General features: G+C 45.7%; 2 protein-coding genes across 7 annotated transcripts in view; one reads left to right on the forward strand and one right to left on the reverse strand.

Annotated features, from left to right (window-relative positions):
• On the reverse strand, window positions 1-18,681 carry FAXDC2 (fatty acid hydroxylase domain containing 2). 3 transcript variants are annotated; one of them, XM_040603183.1, is made up of 11 exons: window positions 18,620-18,681; window positions 15,905-16,151; window positions 11,304-11,372; window positions 10,127-10,174; window positions 7,151-7,242; window positions 6,940-7,043; window positions 6,136-6,257; window positions 5,603-5,808; window positions 4,558-4,663; window positions 3,278-3,444; window positions 1-2,425 (listed from the first exon to the last, which is right to left on the reverse strand). In XM_040603183.1, exons 4-11 carry the CDS (start codon window positions 10,172-10,174, stop codon window positions 2,272-2,274), a joined length of 999 nt encoding a protein of 332 aa, XP_040459117.1. In that variant the 5' UTR covers window positions 11,304-11,372; window positions 15,905-16,151; window positions 18,620-18,681; the 3' UTR covers window positions 1-2,271. The 3 variants fall into 3 exon arrangements, with proteins under 3 accessions (XP_040459117.1, XP_040459116.1, XP_040459115.1); XM_040603182.1 differs by having other exon boundaries at window positions 14,348-16,151; XM_040603181.1 differs by having other exon boundaries at window positions 14,099-16,151.
• The window catches only part of CNOT8 (CCR4-NOT transcription complex subunit 8), an 8,929-nt gene continuing 7,135 nt past the window's right edge, over window positions 18,643-20,436 (forward strand). The window contains exons 1-2 of one of the 4 annotated variants that reach the window (XM_040603184.1): window positions 18,643-18,751; window positions 19,743-19,942. In XM_040603184.1, the coding sequence (XP_040459118.1) occupies window positions 19,826-19,942 (117 nt within the window). In that variant the 5' untranslated portion in view covers window positions 18,643-18,751; window positions 19,743-19,825. The other 3 variants (XM_040603185.1, XM_040603186.1, XM_040603187.1) reach the window with 3 other exon arrangements.

Raw genomic sequence — 20,436 nt, forward strand, 5'->3', positions numbered from 1 at the left:
AAAAGGAAGGAAAAAAAAAAAAAAAAGGAAAACTGTAAATGTAGCAAGCTGTGTTTGCAAATGCTTATTTTCTCCTGTCTCCTGAGACTGGTTATGTCACTTTGTCACTGTTTGAAATGGATGCTAGGCTCTTTTTAAGGGAGGGTTGCTACACTTGGTGTTAAATGCCTCACTGACTTCTCTCTCTTTTTTTTTTTTTTTTTTTTTAAGTTTCCAATACAGGTAATAGTTGAATGACAACTTTTTTTTTTTTTTTTTAAGATAGTGTTCATCTCAGTGGCATGGAGTGGGTGGCTGGAGGGCAGCATTTCAATGAGTAGTTTACAGTTTCACTTTCTGCAGACACTTGAACATAGGACCGATGTATCTGTGACAAGCACATCCCCTTGGTGGGAAGCCCCGAGGAGCGGAGGGGACGTGCAGAGCGTGCTCGGGTCAGCCCCGGGGTCCCTGCGCTGTCCCCTGTGGCTCGCTCTCCAGCCATCAGCTCTGCACGGGGCTGGCTCGTGCCGGTGGTACCCCCCCCCAGGAGGGTCCCCCGAGCCTCCCTGGTGCAGCCCCACTCCCCCTCCTCCTCTCCCAGCCTGTCCCGGTCCCGTTGGGGTTGGAAGCCTTTGGATCTGTGGCTCAGAAACCCCCAGTAAGCCACGCGGCCAGGGTTGGCCCTCTGCTCGCTTGCCAGGAGCAAAAGGGGTGATGGTTCGATGTGCTGGCCCTTCTCCAAACCCTGTGTGTCCCAACCTCAGCCTTCTGTTTCCCAAAACTAGAAAGTGTGTGCAACCTTCTTCAGCTGCATTTATCGTAGAGACAAACTTAAAATGACTCATCACAGACCATGTATCACTTGGGAGGAAAATCTTGTTAATATGGCCCACTGTACATGATCCATCTTCTGTCGATAGTACATAATCTTTGACTCATGTGCTAGGATCATCATCACATATAAAAGGAAAAGAGAAAAATGTAAAATACTTGAATGAGAGCTTGTATTATAACATTAATATTATTCAGAGTATCTGCTTTCTAGGCTGATGTGATTCATTATTCTAGTAATGCTTTAGTCCTTTGTAATTTGTGGTAATTATGCTTTTTCCTTTTTAATACAAAAAAAATGTATAAAAATAAAAACTTCAAAAGACAATGCAGCCTGGGTTTTCTGTTCTGCTGACTTGCCCTCCCCAAGGGGACATGAACGGGTTGGGCTCATCGCTGTGCGGTCGCAGGGGCTGAAGGAGGGTGGGAGAAGAGCTGGTTCCTCGGGTGGAGCTTCCTCGGAGGACACGGCCTAGCAATGGTGAGACGTGTCATTTTTGTCCCAGGCCCCCAGATAGGATCGATCAGTCGTGTAGGTACTTACGGACACACATAAAGGTATGGATGCTATGCTCTTTTGGGCCCTTTCTTACAGGGTTTCACTGGTGTCCACGCAACTCAGGACAGCCGGGACTCTTCTTCCCTTGGGAAGTCTCTTTCTGCAGTTGTGCAGACACTTCACACACGTTGTGCGTTTCACAACAACTTCACGTTGTGCAGTTCTGGTTTGTGACCCCTCTTGGCGTGTGGGGAGCAAGATGGAGCTCAGCAGGAGGAAGTGATGGACCAGGGCTTCTGCCATGTAGCACATCAGCCCCCAGCTCTCCTGTCCCACGATGGGGAAACTGGCTTCACGTTTGCAGCTGTTAGTTTGTGGAGTGGCGATGTAGGCCGTGATGGCCCTTGGTCAGACCAGGATGAAGAAAAACTTGGGGGGAGTCAGGCCTCTGTTGCGTGTTTCCAAAACTCTGGCCCCACTGACTTTCCATGGGGTTGCATCTCGTATCCCAGGTGTTCAAAGTCTCAGAAAAGTAGTGGGTTTAATACTATTACATGTAGTTACAGTGATCTTGCTGGTATTTCTGCAGAATGCTGCTCAAAGAGTGAAAACTGAAGTGCAAAAACCTTAACTCCCCAAAGCCATGTGGCCCAGAACATATCTGGCTTAAGTGCAGGCAGCTAGAACAAGGAACGGTGCAAGTAATTAAGAAAAAAAAACCACTAAATGTGGTTTTAAAATAGCTTTCTGGAGCAGTTCTTTTTTTTTCTGCCTTAGGTAGAAAATAGTGGCAGCAAAAGTGCAGTCATTTCAAGTCGCATGTTTTAAGTTCAGCTTCAGGTTTTCTTACGTGTGAACAATAACTTGTTTCCCAATTAAAATACTATTTGGCATAAATCATTGTCTCTTGCTCTGCTAGTCACGGGGCTCTGCGGCACCCTGCAGGCTGCTGGGTTGGTTCACTCTGCCCTGGGTGCCTCGGGGATGCTCTCTGAGAGCGGCGTGAGGCTGAGGAGGACCCTGTGTCTCTGGTAGGCTTTGGTCTGTTTGAACACTGTGTCTGTGCCATGCAGATAATCCAACACTCCCAGGACTCCATAGCACTGGTTGAACCTGGAAACCAGAGAATAAACATCACTGGAAGTTACTGCGGTTACCTTGCTCTTGGTATTTCCATCTCCTTTCAGAGCCCTAATGAGCCGTCCACAGGATTCCTGCTACGGTGCTGGGCCCCTTGCAGCCGCATCGGCCGTTTCTGCAGGAGGCAAACTGGTGGGAGCAGCGTGCCTGGATCTAGGGCGCACCTGGGGAATGGGAACAGCTCCTCCGGTGCTGTGTAGGTATCCCTGAACAACCTGCCGAACCTCTGCCCTCTCCAGTATAGGAGGTGGCTGGGAATCTCTGCCGGGAAGGGTTAATTGGGATTGATTGGGCAAAGTGTTACCTGAAAACGTTACTAATGCCAGTGTGTTGAGAGGGACAGAGAAAAAAGCTCCCTGCGGATTTATTTCAGCTGTGTGACTTGCCCTTGCTCTGTCTTCCTTCTAGCCCACGTGCTGTGTCCTGAACTTCTAGGCAGAGCCTTGCAGAGAGCAGGCTCTGACCCTGTGCTTGTGCTGGGGAAGTCCAGGAATACCCGTTACTGCAGGCACCGTGTGCTTTCTGCGTGCTTTCCTCCTCCATCATCTTTGGAAACTCGAAATGCCCAGCCCCGCTTCGGTGTTGGTGCTTTGGAGAAAGTTTCTGCGTCAGCTGGTGGAGGAGGGGGGGTGTCAGTGAGGTGCCTGCCAGCTGCGTGGGCAGTGGGCTCTGCCCTCTGAAACCCCGACGGCTGTTTTAACTGCTTTGAGAACCAGCATTCAGCCTGCTGCCGGGCTGCTCCGCTCGTGTGCGAGTTACTGAAACGCTCTCGAGCCTCAGGAAGGGCGGGAGGGGAGTGGGGAGCTGAGCGGTGCCCAGACATACTTGAGGTGGTGGAAGTCGTGGAACTCTGGCGACGGTAGGAAGGGCAGGTGGTAGCCGCAGTGCGAAATGCTTGTTGTTATGAGAGCAAGGGAGAACCATGCTGCGATTGAAACGATATGGGACCCCATCACCATCGGGCCAGTCATGACGGGCAGCGTGTTGGAGAGCTAGAAATGAGAGGCAAAGTCAGCCTCATTAACGGGTCCGCAACAAGCAGCCTCTCCTCTAGAAGCTGAATTCTTTCACCTGGGTGATGCATCATAGCATCGTATTAGTTTTGTACAAACAGCATAAAGGGCAGATCCGTCCGCAAACACCTTGCTAAAATTACATAATCATCAAAGAAATAATTACAAAAATTACTAAAATTACATAATCGTCAAAGGAATAATTACAACTACGGCAAAACACTGTCACAGCCCAAGCTCCCTACACTTGTAGTAGGAGTCAGATGTGAGATCAAACCAGGGGTGTGAGAGCAGCATGATTGCAGTAAATCACCCTGGAGTCAGAAGTAGGAATTTCAGTTTCACCTTGGAGTAATGCAGAAGCTGCTCTTGGGAAACCCGGCTGTAAAAGGGCATGGCCCGTGGACATGTGCAGTCAAAGGCAGCGATGTGATGATCCCGCCTGCATCACTTCATTGTGTCCTACTGGTGGCACAAACAGCTGTCGCTGCCCAGACCAAGCTGACAGCACCAGCTAGGCTCAGTTGGGCTTACATAAAAAGTTATCCTGCTGCCCAAAGACTGTCAGTTAGGGACACTCACAGAGCTGGTGTGGCAGCCCAGGACTATTGTTAACAGGAGAAAGTGCCTATAAGTGGAATCTTCTGAAGGTGGGATGTGTTTTCGTGAGAAATCTCAGCTGAAGCAGTGCTGGGAGATGCTCCTGAAAACACTGATCCCAGCCGCGAGCATGAAAATCATAACAGAATTCTGAGTCCATGCAGTAACCTGGACTGTGTAAGTGTCACATCTTGTGCTGAAAGCACCGTCTGTGCTACTAGCCCTCTCTGTGCTCAAGGAATCGCCATGCAGTTGGTTCCTTATCTGTTGGAGGCACTTGCATCTGGGCTCTTAAAGCTAGTGGAGTGCAGTATGAACAGGTACTGTGACCCTTCTACAGCCAGGCTTCTTGGCAAAGCAGCTTAGCTTCCTCTGCCTAAGAAAGAAGCGTCCAAGGAACATTTACTTCTCTTCTCTTACGACTCCTCCTCATCCCACGGTAATCACACTCCGTGCAGAAACTGGGAGGTGACCACATGAGAACCCACTTACTATGTGTTCTACTGGGTGAGCATAAATGGAGACCACACCGATGGGGGCTGTCCACTCGTGGTGCTTCTTGTGAATGTGCTTATACAGGACCGGGAGGTGAACGAGCCTAAGCAGAGAAACCAGAGAAAGGCAAGTTTTGAGCTCTGCAAGAAAGGAACACAGAATTTCTGCTGGGGACTTGCTCATGTCTCCTCTTTAACTTAAAGATTTCAGAGCAGCTGGGAATAAGAGCGTAGGACTCCTGGCTTCCCTCGCTCTCTCTTTGGTATTGATCCCTCTTACAATTGATGTGTCCACTGGCTGATGTTAAACTTAAATCCAGATAAATTCCATACATCAAAATCCCTGAATGACTCATTTGCTCAGACGTGGGAGAGTACTGCTTAGGGGAAGACTCGCTTTATATTCTCACTGTTTTGACTTTTCCCACTGGCAACTATTAGAGTCAGAATTTTATGTTCTGTGGGTGCTTTGTAAGAAATGGCTTTTTACAGGTTTTTTTTTTTTTTGAGTGCATTTGTCCAGAAGGGAAACCTACATACTTCTGAGATTGCTGTGCTTGCTTCTGCACAACCTTTTGCAGGTTTTTTTTCTTCCTTGCTTTAGTTTTTTCCTCTAATGTTGGTGTCAGTGCTTAGAACGCCTGCGGTGTCAGCTGCCAGGCCCCGTTTCATAGGTGCTGTACAAGCGAATGTGAGATCAGTCACTGACCTCTTGAGCTTTTTTCTTTCAGGACAGTCAGTCTTGTTCATCTCTTTTCAAAGAATGCTGGGCCACAGCTTTTGTGTAAAGCTACCTGGGTTTTTTCTTCCTTTGCTTCTAAGCTGCTCCACCTTCGTAATTTTACCCATTTTTGCTTACTGTAGTTACTGACAGCACCAAAGCCTCATGTTGTAAGGGTGGAGTTCAGGACCTGGAAGTCTTCCCTTATAAATACAAGACTGGTGGAACAGCGGGGACCGGGACCATTGCTGTTGCAGGAGAAGGGTACAAGCTTAAAGGCATGGAGGAAAACCACGGAGTCCTGTTCCTGTGCTCCACTCACCTGTGTGTATAATAGAAGAGAACTTCCTCTATTAAGGTAAAGATGCCTAGCTCCATAAGAAACCAGTGGAAGGTGGGTAATTCCTTGTTGAAGGTGCTGCCCCACCATTTCATGACGTAGAACATGGGCACAAGCATGGGCAAGGAGATAAAGAACTGATTACACAGCGCTGTGTAGATGGCTTGGCGCAATTTCTTTGTGTCCACCTGCAAAAGAGAAGTCAGGACGTGAGGCTAATTCAGAAGCAACGCAGCCTTGAGTCGGACGGATAAAAAGCTTTCAGATTTGTAGGCAGTTTCCATATTAGTTTTGGGATCAACTTTCTAACAAGCAGCCCAGCCAGATCTGATCAGTAGCCTAATTACAAGAACCGCCTTCCTCTCCGCAATGGATATACAGGACTCAGCTTGACTTCCCTTGAACCCTACCTGGTTGCAAGACAAAAGCCTAACAGGTTCTTCTCCCTGCTCCTAGCCTAAGGAGACTGCAGGAAGTGTTTAGCCAGCAGAAGAGGCAGAGTGGGAAATACTTACAGGATCATTCTTGCCCAGCTGAATGCGATAGCGAGTAATGAAAGTTGGCTTTCCTGTTACATCAGCCACCATAAGGATTCCATTGAAGCACCAGAAAGCAAGGCAAGGCACCAACGCAGCCCCTGTGGCGTGAGGAAAAGGCAGAGATATGTGAATGAATGGAGAGCTATGGCTAAATCAGAAACAAAATACGGTGGCATAGTATCCAGAGGATCTTGCTGGGACCCAGGTGTGCCAGGTGCGTATCCTCTGCCCTGAGATGCTTTAGAATGGAATATGGGCAAGTTCTGACATCCAGGTAAGACCTTGGGAATGGGGAAGAGGTTAGAGTAGACAAATGTCTCCTAGGTTGAAATGTGCCACAACTGAGGCTAAGAAAGGGCTTTTCTGGATGGCTGGGGCATCTCTTGTCATGGGTGGTTTTTTGTAAATACAAGCAGGATATGGTTGAGTTGATCCCTGGGACCTTGCAAAGTCTCTACAGGCTGTTCGCCAGCTGTTAATCACAGACAGAGAAGAGTTTTATAGGTGCTATGGCAAGAGTAAAATTCACTATTTTAACTTTAATTTTCATTAATGGGTTTTACTCATTCAGCTCTCACTGAGCCAAGTGTTTTCACAGGAAAACCATTTCAGCTTTTCAAAGGCAGCTCAGGTGTCCCACATCAGCTGGGGCTGGCTTTGAAGCCTACACATGCTTTTTCTGTGGGAGGGTGAGTGAGTTTGGGAAGGCATGTCCATGTCCTACTATTAGATGTAATACACGGATTGTTCCTCCTACAGCACAGAGTTGTTAAAACTCACCAAGGAAGAAGATTGTCCGCTCCTTTCCCTCACACAGGTAGTAGAACTTCAGCCATGTTGTCTGCCAGAAACGGCCTAAAGTGTCCCAGGTATTCTGTGCATACCTGTGGGAATAAGTGTTCTTGGTTGCCCATCTTTTCATCATCCACTTTTTCCTCTCTCCATCCACAGAAAAGTGTTTGAACAATGGGGCTTGAGGAAAAAATCTTACCCAGAAACAGAGTTCGCCAAGACGGTGAATATGAGCAAGCCCGTACCAAGGACACGGGCAGTGATCTTCACAGCATCCCTGAGCTTCTCCTCCTGTGAGCAAGCAACAAGGGTAAGTACGTCCTGCTGTGTCCTGCACTAGCAGGTTTTGTATTTAAAATGGGTTTTTTTGTTTTTTGCTTCAGAGACTCTCGAAAGAAGGTAACAAAGCTGTTATGGGCTGTTGAGTGTAGCCGAGGGGAGGGAGCCCACCCACATCCGCCTGCCATGCTTACAGAGACCCGAAGTGTCACTGACATGGAATTTCTCTGGAATAACCAAAGGGAGAGAAAGGACCACTGATTTTGCCCCCTTTGGTTTTGTTTGGCATGCTTCTTGCTGCCTGGAGGATTATAACATAAGGAGCTTCTGGATAACTCGCAGCAGTAGCGAAGGAAGACCTGGGGGTAAGGAATGGTGATCCACCTTAACACCTCCCTCGCTCCGTGTTTTTCCCCTCCCAGTTGCTTTCCCCCTGCAGCGGCCAAACTGTTGTGCTTCAGATGATCTGGTTAACAGCTCCAGTTAATCCAGAACCACTCCTCTCAACTTTCCTCTTTGCTTTGAAGACCGATGCTGAAGTCAGGCTCACGTGCCCAGAAGCTTGCCTTTTTTCCCCCAAGTGTAACAGAGGTTTAATACACGATATTACCTTTCCTTGCATAAGTCGCTTTGCTGTGCCTTTAGGCCATCACAGGTACAACTCAGCTCTTAGTACAACTAGTGCAACTTGGCTAGTAGGTGCCAGCTGTATAGGACAACTGCACATTAACAAGGACGTTAAATGCTTCTAAAATATTTTTTAAAAATGTATAATAACATGGTAGCCACTGTTGGAAAACCGCAACAGCTGCTCTTAATGAAAAGTGTAAAGTTCTCTAAACCCCTGCTCTCAGTCACAGAAATGTCACCTACTGAAGAAATACTCTTGGGCAGCTGTGATGTTAGCATTACTCTTTTATCACGGTACGGATTTTAACTATACAAAGCAACTGCAAGACAGTCAGAAAACTACCAGCGAGATGTTTTGATTCCAGGAGTTAGTATATTCAAAAAGCAGTATTCAATATATTTGAGCATTTAAATATTCAAACTCAAGTTTTTTAGCAGATATATATGACCAATGTATAATTAACTATCAGTCTTTTAGAGTAGCCCAAGTTGGAACTGGTTCTGGAGTTCCACAGTCTTAGTTTGGGTTTTCTTGGGTGAATATGTATTATACTTATCTGCAGGACAACTGTTTTAGAAATATCAACGCAATTCTAAAATAATACAGTGTAATAACTGGCTAGCGTCTTGTTCATTACTCTGTCCTTCCTGTTTTTTAACTGTGGTGTTGCGCTGCACAAACAGACTGGAGTAAAAATAGCATGATTCATAGTTGCTGTCCTGCTTGCCTCCCGTCAGAGAGGACAAACAAGAGAGACAGCTCACTAATAAATGTTGAATGCAGGTGTGTTTAAGGTAATGCAATATAGAGGAATCCTCTCTATACAGCTTTTAGCACTAAAAGCTTTAAGATTCTGTAGCAGCTACAGAACATTAAGCATCTCCCAGGACTTGTCAGCAATATTTATCTGTCCCAGGACAGAACTTTGCTCATTAGCACTGAAACTTTCCTTGTTAAATGAAACAACCGTTTCCTCCTATCATTTTTTTTTTTTTTTTTTTTTTTTAAATCAAGTTAGCAACTGGGAAGGAAGTAATTTAAAGGACTCTTGCCCTACAGCTTGGTGTTTGTGAACCCTATAAGTTTATATTAGAAGTAATGTGATCTGTTGCCAGCATTATCACTGGGTGTACTGAACTACAAATGCAAGGCTGGCAAAAAAAAAATAAAATCCCTTCCAGCTTCAGATAGCGCACGCTGGGCTCTGGGCTGCAGAGTTGCTCTCTTAGCAGTTTCGTTCTTCCAATTGCATCCACGTTATGCCTCATGTATGCTGACATGAGATAAGACTTTCTCACTCTTTAGACCCTGAAACACCATCTACATATTCTTTAGAAAAAAGGTTACAAAAGCTACAAAAAGCTTAGAGCTTTTTAACAGAATCATGTAAGTCTTTCTTTCTCTTGGGTTGAAGAACATACCAAAGAAAAACTCTGTTGTCTTACAAGTGTAAGACTTTTTAGTTAGACTAAATAGTATTGCAGATTCTTTAGCATCTTCCAGCTGAAGAACTCAGAGTTTCAAAACCTAGTAACTCCTAATATTCATCAGACACTGTTTATGTCCTGCTTTGAGACAGGACAGAGGGTAGCTAAAGCTTAGCCATTTTAAAAGCCCTTTGGCTAGAAACTGTCTTGTTTTAAGGCTGTGTTTTTATTGCATGTGATGAAATGATTATGTGAATGAATCCCACACAGTGTAATTACGTGAGCTGTGGAAGCAGAAAGTTTACATAGAAAATAAAAAATCTTGTTGATCAAGTCCAAGTGCTAACACCCTGTTCCTCTTCATGCCAACAGCTCCGGCACAGTAGTTTCCAAACCCTGATCTGTGGATTGCTTGAGATCTTGCCCTTGAAGGGCTTGGACAAGCTGGCAGTTTCCTTAAGTGCAGAACAGGGTTGCTGCCTGCAAGGTAAAGAAACTGGGGCACATCTGCTGGGAAACATACTGTCTAGCAGGACCACTTTGAAGGACTGGGTCCGGTTAGGTGGCACAGCTTCTGGTTACAGGGGAGTGTTGTGGTCTCTTGCCACACAAGCAAAGAACACAGGCCCTTCACCGCGTGGTGCCGCAGCTGCAGTCCACTGGAAGGGAAAAATGCTGGGAAAATGTTGCTGTAGTCATAAGAGATGAGCTCCTAGTCGTGCTAAAGTGATCAGAGGATGGATGTATCTGTCACTTCTTTTAGAAGATGATTTGACACATCCAGCCTTCCAAAGCACCTGCAAAATGCTTTGTTTAAAAGATGACTATAAGCCTTTACCTGCTTCTGCTGCTCAGCCATGGTGGAATATCCAGAGTCTCTTTTCATCTGAAATAAGAAGTGACCTAAGTAAATGAACCTTGTACGGCTGGAGTGTGGAAGAACACACTGCTGACTACAACAAATCCCCTCAACTTCAAGTTCGGTTGCAAAACTGTAAAATATTTACTCTCTGTGCTCTGTCCTGTCCTGCTCCCTCCTTCGTGTTGGCCATCAAGCAATGCTGAGCTTTTGAGAAGAAAAACCTCCCGTATTTCCTGGTGAGTTAGTATTTTCCTGGGAGACTAACAGGGATGCAAGAGTAACAAAGAAAAACGGGAGAAAAGGCAAACCCAAAGCTTTTGATTGTGGCACTGTTGTGTTGTGGCACAGCTGCCTCCCTTGATCTGGCCCAGGAATACACTGCACTCAGTAGGAACTCCAGCCCTTCACAGACTGCAAGGAAAAGAGGATATGGGACATGTTCTTCCATTAATGACAACATGCTGTTAAACTAACAAGGATGAAAACAAAAATCTGACTACATCCAAGTGAGTTTGTGCCATGAAGAGTTAACACAGTAGAGCCCCACGAAACCTCCCCTCACAGGGCAGAGGAACAGCTCAAGAACACAGTAAGTGAGAAAATCATCTTTGCTGCAGTGCTGCTATGGTCAATTTGAGTGTTTGAAGTCCTAAATGGACAGATGGCCATCTCATAATAATTCTCCCTGCATTTGGCTCTGGCTTGACTATTTGTTGCTGGGTTTGGTAATAAATAAATAAAAATATATAAAATTAACCCAAGGTTTAAGTAGTTGCTGGAGCTTCACTGCTGTTGGCTATGGAAAGATCTCTATTTCAGGACATGCTGTCCTAAGGATTACTGTGTTGCTCTTTTTATATTGCTGCACTCTTACCATAAATAATAATTAGCAAAAGCTAACAAAACATTCCTTAAGGTTTTCTTGGTTTCATCCCATCTTTAAGAACAAACACGTGAATTACAATATGAAGGCCAGATTACTGTGGATTGCAGAATGTAATCCATTTTGCTTTTCATACTTAGAAGACTATTCAAGCAAACCACGTTACCTACGGTAACAAAGGAAAGCAGAAACAAGGTAAAGGCACCTGTCCAAGGTACATAGAAAAAAAGAGCTGGAAAACTATTAATTAGAAAGATGATATTCTATTACCTTTTCGATGGAGCAAGCCTCTTAGGAGTAGTCCTCTTGCAGTGTTTCGTTTCAGAAAGGAGGAATACACTGCCAAAAAAGAATTCCCCGTATTAACCAGGAGGTTATACTTTGAAAAGCTTGAAATGATAGCTTTCTGGGTACGTTCTTACAAATGCAACTCTGTTTATTTACAGCTGTTACCAGCTCTGTTTCCCTAAGTTGCATGTTAGTATGCAGGTCAAGGGGCACGAGACAGAAAAATTGGACACCACCTTCCTGCTTGGGTTCCTGCTTACTCCTGGACAGAAAAGGACAAGGCCAAGTCCATCAAACTACATACTTTAGTGGAAGAAACTGATGTGAAACAGTTCGGAGAAGGAAAAAAAAAAAAAGGCAAAAAGTGATTTGAAACTTGAAACTGTGAGCCTGAACTCCCAACGCCCTATTTTAACACTAGTGTTGTATGTACTCCTATGGGAAATGCTAAGTTTTGGTATCAGCCTAAAAAGGAAAAAAAAAAAAAAAAAATCAAGTTAACTTTGTCTCCCTTGGCCAAAGAAAGTAAGAGTGAGAGGTGCCCTAAGTTGCTATTGCTTAAAATAAGAATGTGTTAAGGAAGTCACAGTGTTCTCAGACTTCTCGTCTTTCCCCAGATCTAGAGCTCCTTGCTATTAGAATTTGTGAGCTGCTAAAGCCAGTCTATGCAATCTTCTGTATGTTGATTTTTTTCCTCTGATATATCAAGTTTTTCCAACCACAACCTCATTGAAAAAATATAGTTGGATTCCAACATATCTGATGAAGAATACCTATAAGTAGCAACCACAAATAACCTGCTGGCCTGGATAGAACAGCATAAATAACTTGCCACAGGACGATCTGACCTCATCTTAATTTCCAGTGATGCATTTTTATGTTACATAACATGCACTACAGTCCCATCTTGTCACACGGGTCCTCTCAGTGCAGGTATGCCCACTGTCTCCGAGAAAACACTGCTAATGTTTGAAATATGTCAGGCTTGAATAATCCATTCTTTTTTGAGGCTTTGCTCCTTTCCAGCTTTCTTAGCAGGTTGTTTGGAGTCTTGTACAGTTGAGTTTTGAGTATCTGCATGGAAGGAGATGCCACAGCTTCTCTAGGAAATCTGTTCAAGTATTCAACTACTTAATTTCCACCCCCTCCCCTAGTATCTAATCAGATTTTCCCTTGCTGTAACTCGTATCCCTTCCCCTTTGCTGTGCACCTCCCCACTCTGTCTCCTCTACAACCACCCAGTCGGGAGCTGAAACAGCAATATGAAATTATTCTGCTGGGACAGCACAGTAAATAGTGTTGGCCATAGTCTTCTGTGGTTAAAGAGATTATTCTTCTCTGATGACCCTGTGGCAGACAATGTTAGATCTTTGAGAGAGAAGGCATAATAGGGTTATCTCAGCTGCTTGCCGGAAGGCTGATGCTCCGGAATGGTTCCTCCATACAGCAGTGCTGAGTCAAACCCTGCTGAGTCTTTGTATGCAAAGAGCTAGAGCAGAGCACAGCAGAAAGTGTGGCTCTGAGTTTTTAGGAAGAGAAAGAGCCACTGCTTCACTGAGTCTCATATTCTTTGAGTTTAGGAAAGAGGTAAAATTATAATAATTTTAGTAGTACTCCTTTTAAAATAATCAAATTATGATAGAAGTCTCGCTTGGGCAAAGAAACAGTACTGCCATATCTGCTTACCCTCACTCTCCCTAAAATCTCAGTGTACTACCTTTATTAAGTCACATTTACAAGATAAACTTTTACATTATTTACATTAAAAAAATAAATCTACATTTAAAAAATGAAAAAGTTAAATTTTGATGGATTAAGCTTTCCCCAGCATCTCATGACCTACTCTTTTTTTGTTGGATAATGCCTCTTCTGACTCAGAATACACCAAATACTTTAAAAAAGCACTCGCGTAACCACGGCTGTTTCGGCAAACAAGAAAGCCATTCAACTGCTTGGCACTGATCTCATGTTGGCATGTTATACAGCCCCGAATCAACCAGCGAAGATCTCAGCTGTCTGCAGCTATTTCCAAATATGAACTAGAACTGGTGCTGTTTAAAAAAAAAAAAGTTCCTTTTCGGTTATTTCGAAGTAGTTAACACAAAATTGATCCAAACCAAATTTGTAACCCTAAAGTGAAAGCAATTGTTTTTCCAGTCAGTCTCTTGACATTTAAGGGGAAACACACACTAGTCAATAAATAATTCTAATACATTTTATTTATTATTATTTCCATGTACTTCATAATTTGTCCAACAACTGTTCATTAAGTCACAGATCTGTTTCCACTGAATTTTCCACTTCAGGTATCGGAAGAAGCTAGTTTGTCTAAGTCATGTTTTAAAATGCTCAACACAGTCTAAAAGGAAAGAACTACCGTATTTTCTACATTTGTTTTAAAAATTATGTTATTATTTATATCCCATCTCTGCGGTCCCCTTACATTTCGGTTTCCAGACAGTCCCAAACCACACAAGTGCTTCCCCTTGTGTTGTACCCAGGGTTCTATTGCATTGCTTCCTGCTTCTGACACCAGCCCCGTAGCCCTGCTGCTGGCAGGTGCAGCGGAGGAACAGGGTACATCTGCTGTGATGGACGTGCTGCCCACCACAGTTTCTTGGTATTCCTTTTTCTCTCCTGCTTGGATCTTCTGTAGTAGACCTCACTTCACTAGAATCAACAGTTACAGTGGAGAGATAGTGGGAAACAACCGTGCCTGAGAGAAAAAAGGCTATGATTATCCATGAAAGTATAGAAAGGAAAACATAAGAGCTTACCTGGTCACCCAAAAAGTTGCTTATCAGCCACACTGTGTGGACAGACACAGGATTAGATGTTGTGCTTGGTGGATGTCCTACTGTGCCAAGCACTACCCACATCTGAAGGCAACCACAGTGCCTAGGAAAGCTTACAACCATACTTTACACAGACACATGCCATTGCCTTTTAATGATTTCCTCAAAGTTTCTATCGTATCTTTTCAAGCTAGTATACCCCTGAACTCTGGCTGCACATTCTTTGCTCACCTCCTGCTGATGGTAGTCTAGGAGAAGTCCTTTGTGTCTATTCAGAGCCCAGAGTTCAACTCCTCACCTTTCACTACTGCTGTGGAAACTTTATGACGGTTTAGGCAAATGTGACAGGGGTGTGTTTCCAAGCAGGAGCTGGCTGTCCCCTCCCAGACGAGTCATGTGAAGCCAGTGCCATGTCACTGTTAGTACTGGCAGTGTTCCCTGTGTATATGTGCATGCTGTCACTCAGTTCGGGGTTTGGAATACATCTCTGCAGGTAAGAGCTTTTCATCAAGAGTTAATGGCTGTATCTGAGAATAAAAAAGCCACCTACCCCTTTAAAGGTAAGTAGTTTTTATAATGCACTAACTCACGTTTTGAACACAAAATCGCTAATGCCAGTGCAACTCAATGGGTTAAAGGTCTATCTGTTAAAAGCAATAAGGGTTACTATGAGATTTGGCAAAAGACCCCAGCAGTCCAGTTTTCATTGTGTTGTACTAACTCTATGAAGTACACCAACACTATGTTGCTACATAGTGTTCTCAACCAGTTACAGGTATTGATTCCAACTGTAAGGCAAGATACAAATAGGTTAGAATGTGCTTGGGCTTAGTTGTCTTCAAATATGATGTTTACAGACCATAACGTCTGTAATTATGGCATTGCAGAGAGGGAGATGCAATGTGCAGCAGCATTGGTCTTTATTATGCAAATGTGGCCCCAATCTGTTACTTACCTAATGTACAGTGCCCTATTATGAGCTAAGCCCTGAGAACTGAGGATGTTACTTGCCATAACCTTCCAGATTTATATTTCCACCCAAGGAAGAACAAGGAATATGACCTCTGCCTCACGGTTACCCTTGTATGGCCATTCACAGGTAAAGCAACACATGCTCTTTGGTAAGCAACATCTCAAGCCAGCAGCAGCTAGAGCCGCAGAGCGATCTGCAAGCATGAATAATGGTGCTGCCTCGTTGTTTGAGCCTGGTTTCTTGTACCTACTACTACGTCTGTATTTTTATCAATTAACTTTTTTTTTTTCAGGAAGGAGAGTATTCCCAGAACTCCTGTCCCACCCTCATGGTGTTTGTCCTCTTAGTGTGGTAAACATTTGCTGTTCCTTCATTTCAGATTTAAGACTGTGTTACTGTTTTCGTTGACACTTTCTCTTGACTAATCCCAGCTATTCCCTGGTGGGGAAAAAGTTTGTAATTCTTAGCTGTTGCTACTAATTGTTATTTATCATGGCCAGCACACTCACCTAGGAGGAATGCAGCTCCTTCAAACTATTTACTCACGTGCAGAGGAGGAAGAGGAAATTGGCATTTCAAGAGAGGAGTGCCATATGAATGTTGTCCTGAGTCGATATTTATTTGGATTTGAGCTTGCACTGGGAGGACTATCCATCCAATAGCCAAAAGTAGGTGATAAGCCAGTGAATTTCACAAACCTCAGTGTTTCTTTTTAACCGCTGTTCAATCCCGACACGGGTTATCTCTGAAATATTTATACCCAATAGGAACAGACAGCTCAGCATATTAGTCATAAGGATGGAAGCGTAATTTACCTTCTGGTGCAAGTTTGTGTCTAGCGCAGGTTGGCAGTCATCTACAAGTTGCTTCTGTCTGTTAGCTAGCCTGTGCCCTGCACTGGCATCTTCATCACAAACACTCCGAAGTTAGTGCTATCTTTGCTGAGGCATGCACGAAGTCTGATGTCTTCTCAGCAGAAAGACTTTTTGATCAGACACTTCATAAAAATAACTTCTCTTTGTTCACTCGCCACAGGTTTTGTAATAGTCACTGTTTGTTTCGCTGTTTGAAAAAAACATTAGGAGAAAAACTACGAATTATTTTTCAGGATTGTACAAACCCACATTGATAGCTCCTCTAATGCTGAAGAGGAATCTGAACTTTATCGTTAATTCCCTGCGTTCTGAACTATATTTCTAACCATCTGCCAGGGCACACATGCCACCACCCAGTACTGTGGTGGTTTTTGGTAAGCATCTGTGGAGCAATGGAAGGGTTAGGAAAATGTCAACTACAGCCTTGCTGTTATGGTTTAAACGTGTTCAGCCAGCAATAGCTGCATCTTTTAACTCTCAATTCACGTTTTAACATTTCCATAAGTAAGTTTTCTACCATTTGCAGTGCTGTTACTAAGTTCTAAAGGAAATGCACAATGATTTCAACATGGCACGATCCAGGACATGCAGCTCAAGCTGACCAAGGTGAAAATGTTGAGTTTAAAGCCCTTTATTCCACCTCAGGATGTAGTAAGTCTACAAGACAAACTGTTTTTTCACTGTGGTCTTAACAGAACCGCATAGAGGGTTTGAGGACTTTTCAAGGTCCTGCTTTTGAGTGTTGGACCTGGAAGCAAGTTTGGTAACTAACTTCCAAATACAAGAACTATGGGACTTTTCATAAAGAGTGGGGTGCCTTTCCCAGCTATTTTTCATCTTTATTAGCCGTGATCAAAATTAGTCATGATTGAAAAAAAAAATTCTGTTCACCTTGAGCAACATTTCCAGCTCTCACCACCAATGCTCGTAAACATCCCTGAAGAGCGTTTTTTTTAAACTACATGCAAACCATTAAAACATTGTAAGTGCAGTTTATCACAAGTGATTATTTCCTCCAATACACTTTTTATTAGAGTAGCAAGGCACACATATTTTGGTTTCCTGAGAAGATTAATCCTCCCTTTTTCCCTTGGATTTAACATATCTTCAAGCACTGGGTTTGTAAGAAAGAAAAATGGTTGTATTTTATTCTGAACCCTTTAGGAAAAAAAATAATAAATCTAACCTTATATTTACAGAGTGCTGTAATCCAGCCTGCTGTATTTACTTGCTAACAACACTTTCTTGCACAAAATCCCAAACTCAAGTGACCATGGGAAGAAAGGCGATTACTTTTTGCCAATCTAGCATATTGCATAATACATAAATTACGCAACACAAGAGACTGCAGAGCTAAGGCAAAATGGTAACTATCTATCATCTACGAAGATAAACTTTGAATCCAAATAATGTTCAATAATGGGATGTCATAAGATGCTGACAGCACCAAGGTCACTTGATAGAGAGCAGTACTTGGAATAACCTCTTTTCTAAAAGTTACACTTCTGTTGAGGTATGAACATTAAACCTGAGACACTGAACTACGTCTGAACTGTAAAAGGTACCAAGATTTTTTTTTCCAAATACTTTTTATCAAAATGGTAGGCAAGTAGTTAGGATTCAGTGGGAGGAAATACTCCCAAATGGTGGGCAGAAAACAATTCTGCAGCAGCACCAGAACTGCAGGATTTTGTAACAGATGCAACCGCGTCCAGAAGGCTGGCAATCTAACAGAAAGGAAATACTATCTATGCTCAATTATCAGCAGACAAACTTCCAAATAAATTGCATATCTGCTGTCAGCATCAACCAGCAAAGCAAGCATTGGCAGCCACCTTACACAAGAAGTTACATTACGCTGCTTTTCTGGATACAAACTTCTGTTGCTAATGTAATTGAAATAGCATTTCTGGAAGACGAGAAGCCAGCCTAGAAGTCTGCAGACATAGCAGATATATTAACAGTTACTTCTGAACTTCTGCAGGAAGAAGGAGAATTTCCTCAACCGAAGAGTCTTGCTACAGATAACAACCTGTGAGCAACCTGTGCCAGGACAGCAGCGGTTTGTGCTCTTGGCCTCAAAAAACAGCCCCTCGTCCTGCCCCGCTGGGCCGCACAGCCCAGGCCGGTGAGCCTGCGGGGGCCCATGGCGCACGGCAGCCCGGGCCTGAGCGGGCTCTGCAGCGACCCGAGGGCTCTGCTGTGCCCCACTCGCCTCCCGTGAGGGAGGGCCGCCATTTCTTTTAGGGATGCTCAGCCGGGGCCTGGTGCAGCCCCTGCCCCAAGGGACCTGGCGCTGGGGCGGCTCCCCACGCCGCCATGCTGGAAGCCCATCCGAGACCCGGTGGGTGCCTCCGGCCACCCAGCCTCGAGGCTCCCGGTCCCTCTGGGAGAGGAGGGCACCAACTCCCTTATCCCTCACCCCCGCCCGCGGACTTTGGACTCGCCCGCCGCGCCCAGAGCACGGAGCCCGGGCGAGCCCATAAGCCCGCGCTGGGGGTGGGGAAAGACGAGCCACGACGAGGCCAAGGCCTTCGCGCACGCGCGCTGCGGGCCGCCCCACCGCGTGGCGCTCCAGCTCCCCCGCCCGCTCCCTTTCCCCTCCCCTCCGCGGGAGCGCGCGCAGCCGCGGGCCAGGCGCGCGCAGCAACGTACCCCACCGCGCGCCCCGCCGGCTTCTCCCCATCTCTCGCGAGAGCCGAAGCGGCAACCCGGAAGTCTTGCCCCTGGCGGGGGCCGCATCGCGCCTGCGCGGAGGCGAGAGGCCCGGCCCCGGCTTCCGGGCAGGTAGCGTGGGGGCAGGGACGGCGATGGGGAGCGCCGGAGCAGACGAGTCGCGGGGGGGACTGAGGGCTAGAGCGGCCGGGCGGCCCGGCTCCCGCGGCGCGAGCGGCGGGGCCTGGCGGCGCGCAGGCAGGTGCGGGCGGGACGGCCCCGGGTGCTGCGCGGGAGCCCGCGGCGGCGGGGACGGGGGAGGGCGGGGGGCCCTCTGGCTTCCCGGCCGGGATGAGCCACGTCCGGCCAGGCCCCGGCCCCGGCGGGGCGGACGGCGGCGGGGAGGCTGCGGGGGGCAGTGCGGCGCGCGGGCCCGGGGCCCTGAAGCAGCGAGGCCCTGCCGGCGGGCCGAGGGGGGGGGAGGGGCGGCGGTGGGCTGCGGCCCTCCGGCCGGCGCAGGCAGCCCCAGGTAGCCGGTCGCGCAGGGCCCGGCCGGTGCGTGCGGCGCTTGAGCCCCGGCTGCGGGCCCGGGAGCGGTTTGCCCGCGGTGCGGCGGGAGCGGTAAACAAGCGGTGAGGTACCGTGGGTGCTGCGCCGCCGGGGCTGCTGTCAGTGTGGGCTGAAATGCATCACCCGAGCGTTTCCTGAGTTACCTCAGAGAGGCTCACGCCTGTAAATGTAGCCTGTGAAGCATTCTGTTACTGTTTTTAAAAACTATCGCAACAGTTCCATATTAAGTGCGAGGATTCCCTGCTTGTACATCTTATGCCCAAAGTTTCAGAGCTTATGCCTGGAGAAGAGGAAAGATAGGGAGAATGACAGTTTTCATAAATAACTGGACTATTAATTGCACATCCCCTCTTGCAACCCGAAAAGATGCTCTAGATTTTCTTCTCATCCAGCATGTTTGCAGGAAGTGATAAAAACAAGAAAAAACTCGATGTGAACTTTAAACGGGCTAGTTGAAGGTGAAAATGGAAGTGGGACGTGACTCCCAACAGAGCGTTCATTCTTATATGTCAGTCTTTCTCTGTATAAAGCATTATTTATTTGTTTAATGCAGCACATTGGTAAGACCGCATAGCTTGCAGTTCTGCGCTGTCATCTGAATTCAACATCAGCTGTCATCGCTCTGGTCCCTGCAAGATGCCAGCAGCCCTTGCAGAGAACAGCCAGGTTATCTGTGAAGTATGGGCGAACAATCTGGAAGAAGAGATGAGGAAAATTCGAGAGATTGTTCTAAGTTACAGCTACATTGCAATGGTAAATATCTTATACTTGACCTAATTGCCTTAGTCAAGGGATTTTATTGGGTCGAGGAGTAAGCTGATGCTTGAGTGAGAAATTACTTTCCCCATTCCCAGTCAAACTGATCTGGAAGTTAAGTGGTGAAAAAATAGAAAGCTGTTCAGTAGACTCTTTCCAGAATTTAATACAAGTATGTTGAGTATGGATTGAATGAAGGATGGGGAAGAGAGGGACCACCTTAAAAACCTGAATTAATTTAACATTTAGCTACTTATAACGTATGAGTTTGTGCAACAGGAAAATGAAACTGATTAGATGTACAGTTGGGTTTAAATTTTTAGTTTTCCATCAGTGTATTTGTCCTTTGAATGTCTTTCTCCATTTGGTTATGGAAGATGCCATGGTCCTGCAGGACAAAAGGCCTGCAAATGACAACTAGTCAGCTAGGCTGCCTCCTTTTTAGTGAGGTCAGATGTTGATTCTTAGAGAAGGAAAGTACTCTGGTTGTA

Source organism: Falco naumanni, chromosome 8 (genome assembly GCF_017639655.2).
Source record: "Falco naumanni isolate bFalNau1 chromosome 8, bFalNau1.pat, whole genome shotgun sequence".
Lineage (NCBI taxonomy): Eukaryota > Metazoa > Chordata > Aves > Falconiformes > Falconidae > Falco > Falco naumanni.

Coding starts and splice junctions, on each gene's coding strand:
- FAXDC2 (XM_040603183.1), bottom strand. CDS start 10,174: ATGAAAAGAGACTCTGGATATTCCACCATGGCTGAGCAGCAGAAGCAG. Junction 7,044..7,150: donor TTGGCGAACTCTGTTTCTGG/GTAAGATTTTTT, acceptor TTATTCCCACAG/GTATGCACAGAATACCTGGG. Junction 6,258..6,939: donor GCGGACAATCTTCTTCCTTG/GTGAGTTTTAAC, acceptor CTCACGCCACAG/GGGCTGCGTTGGTGCCTTGC.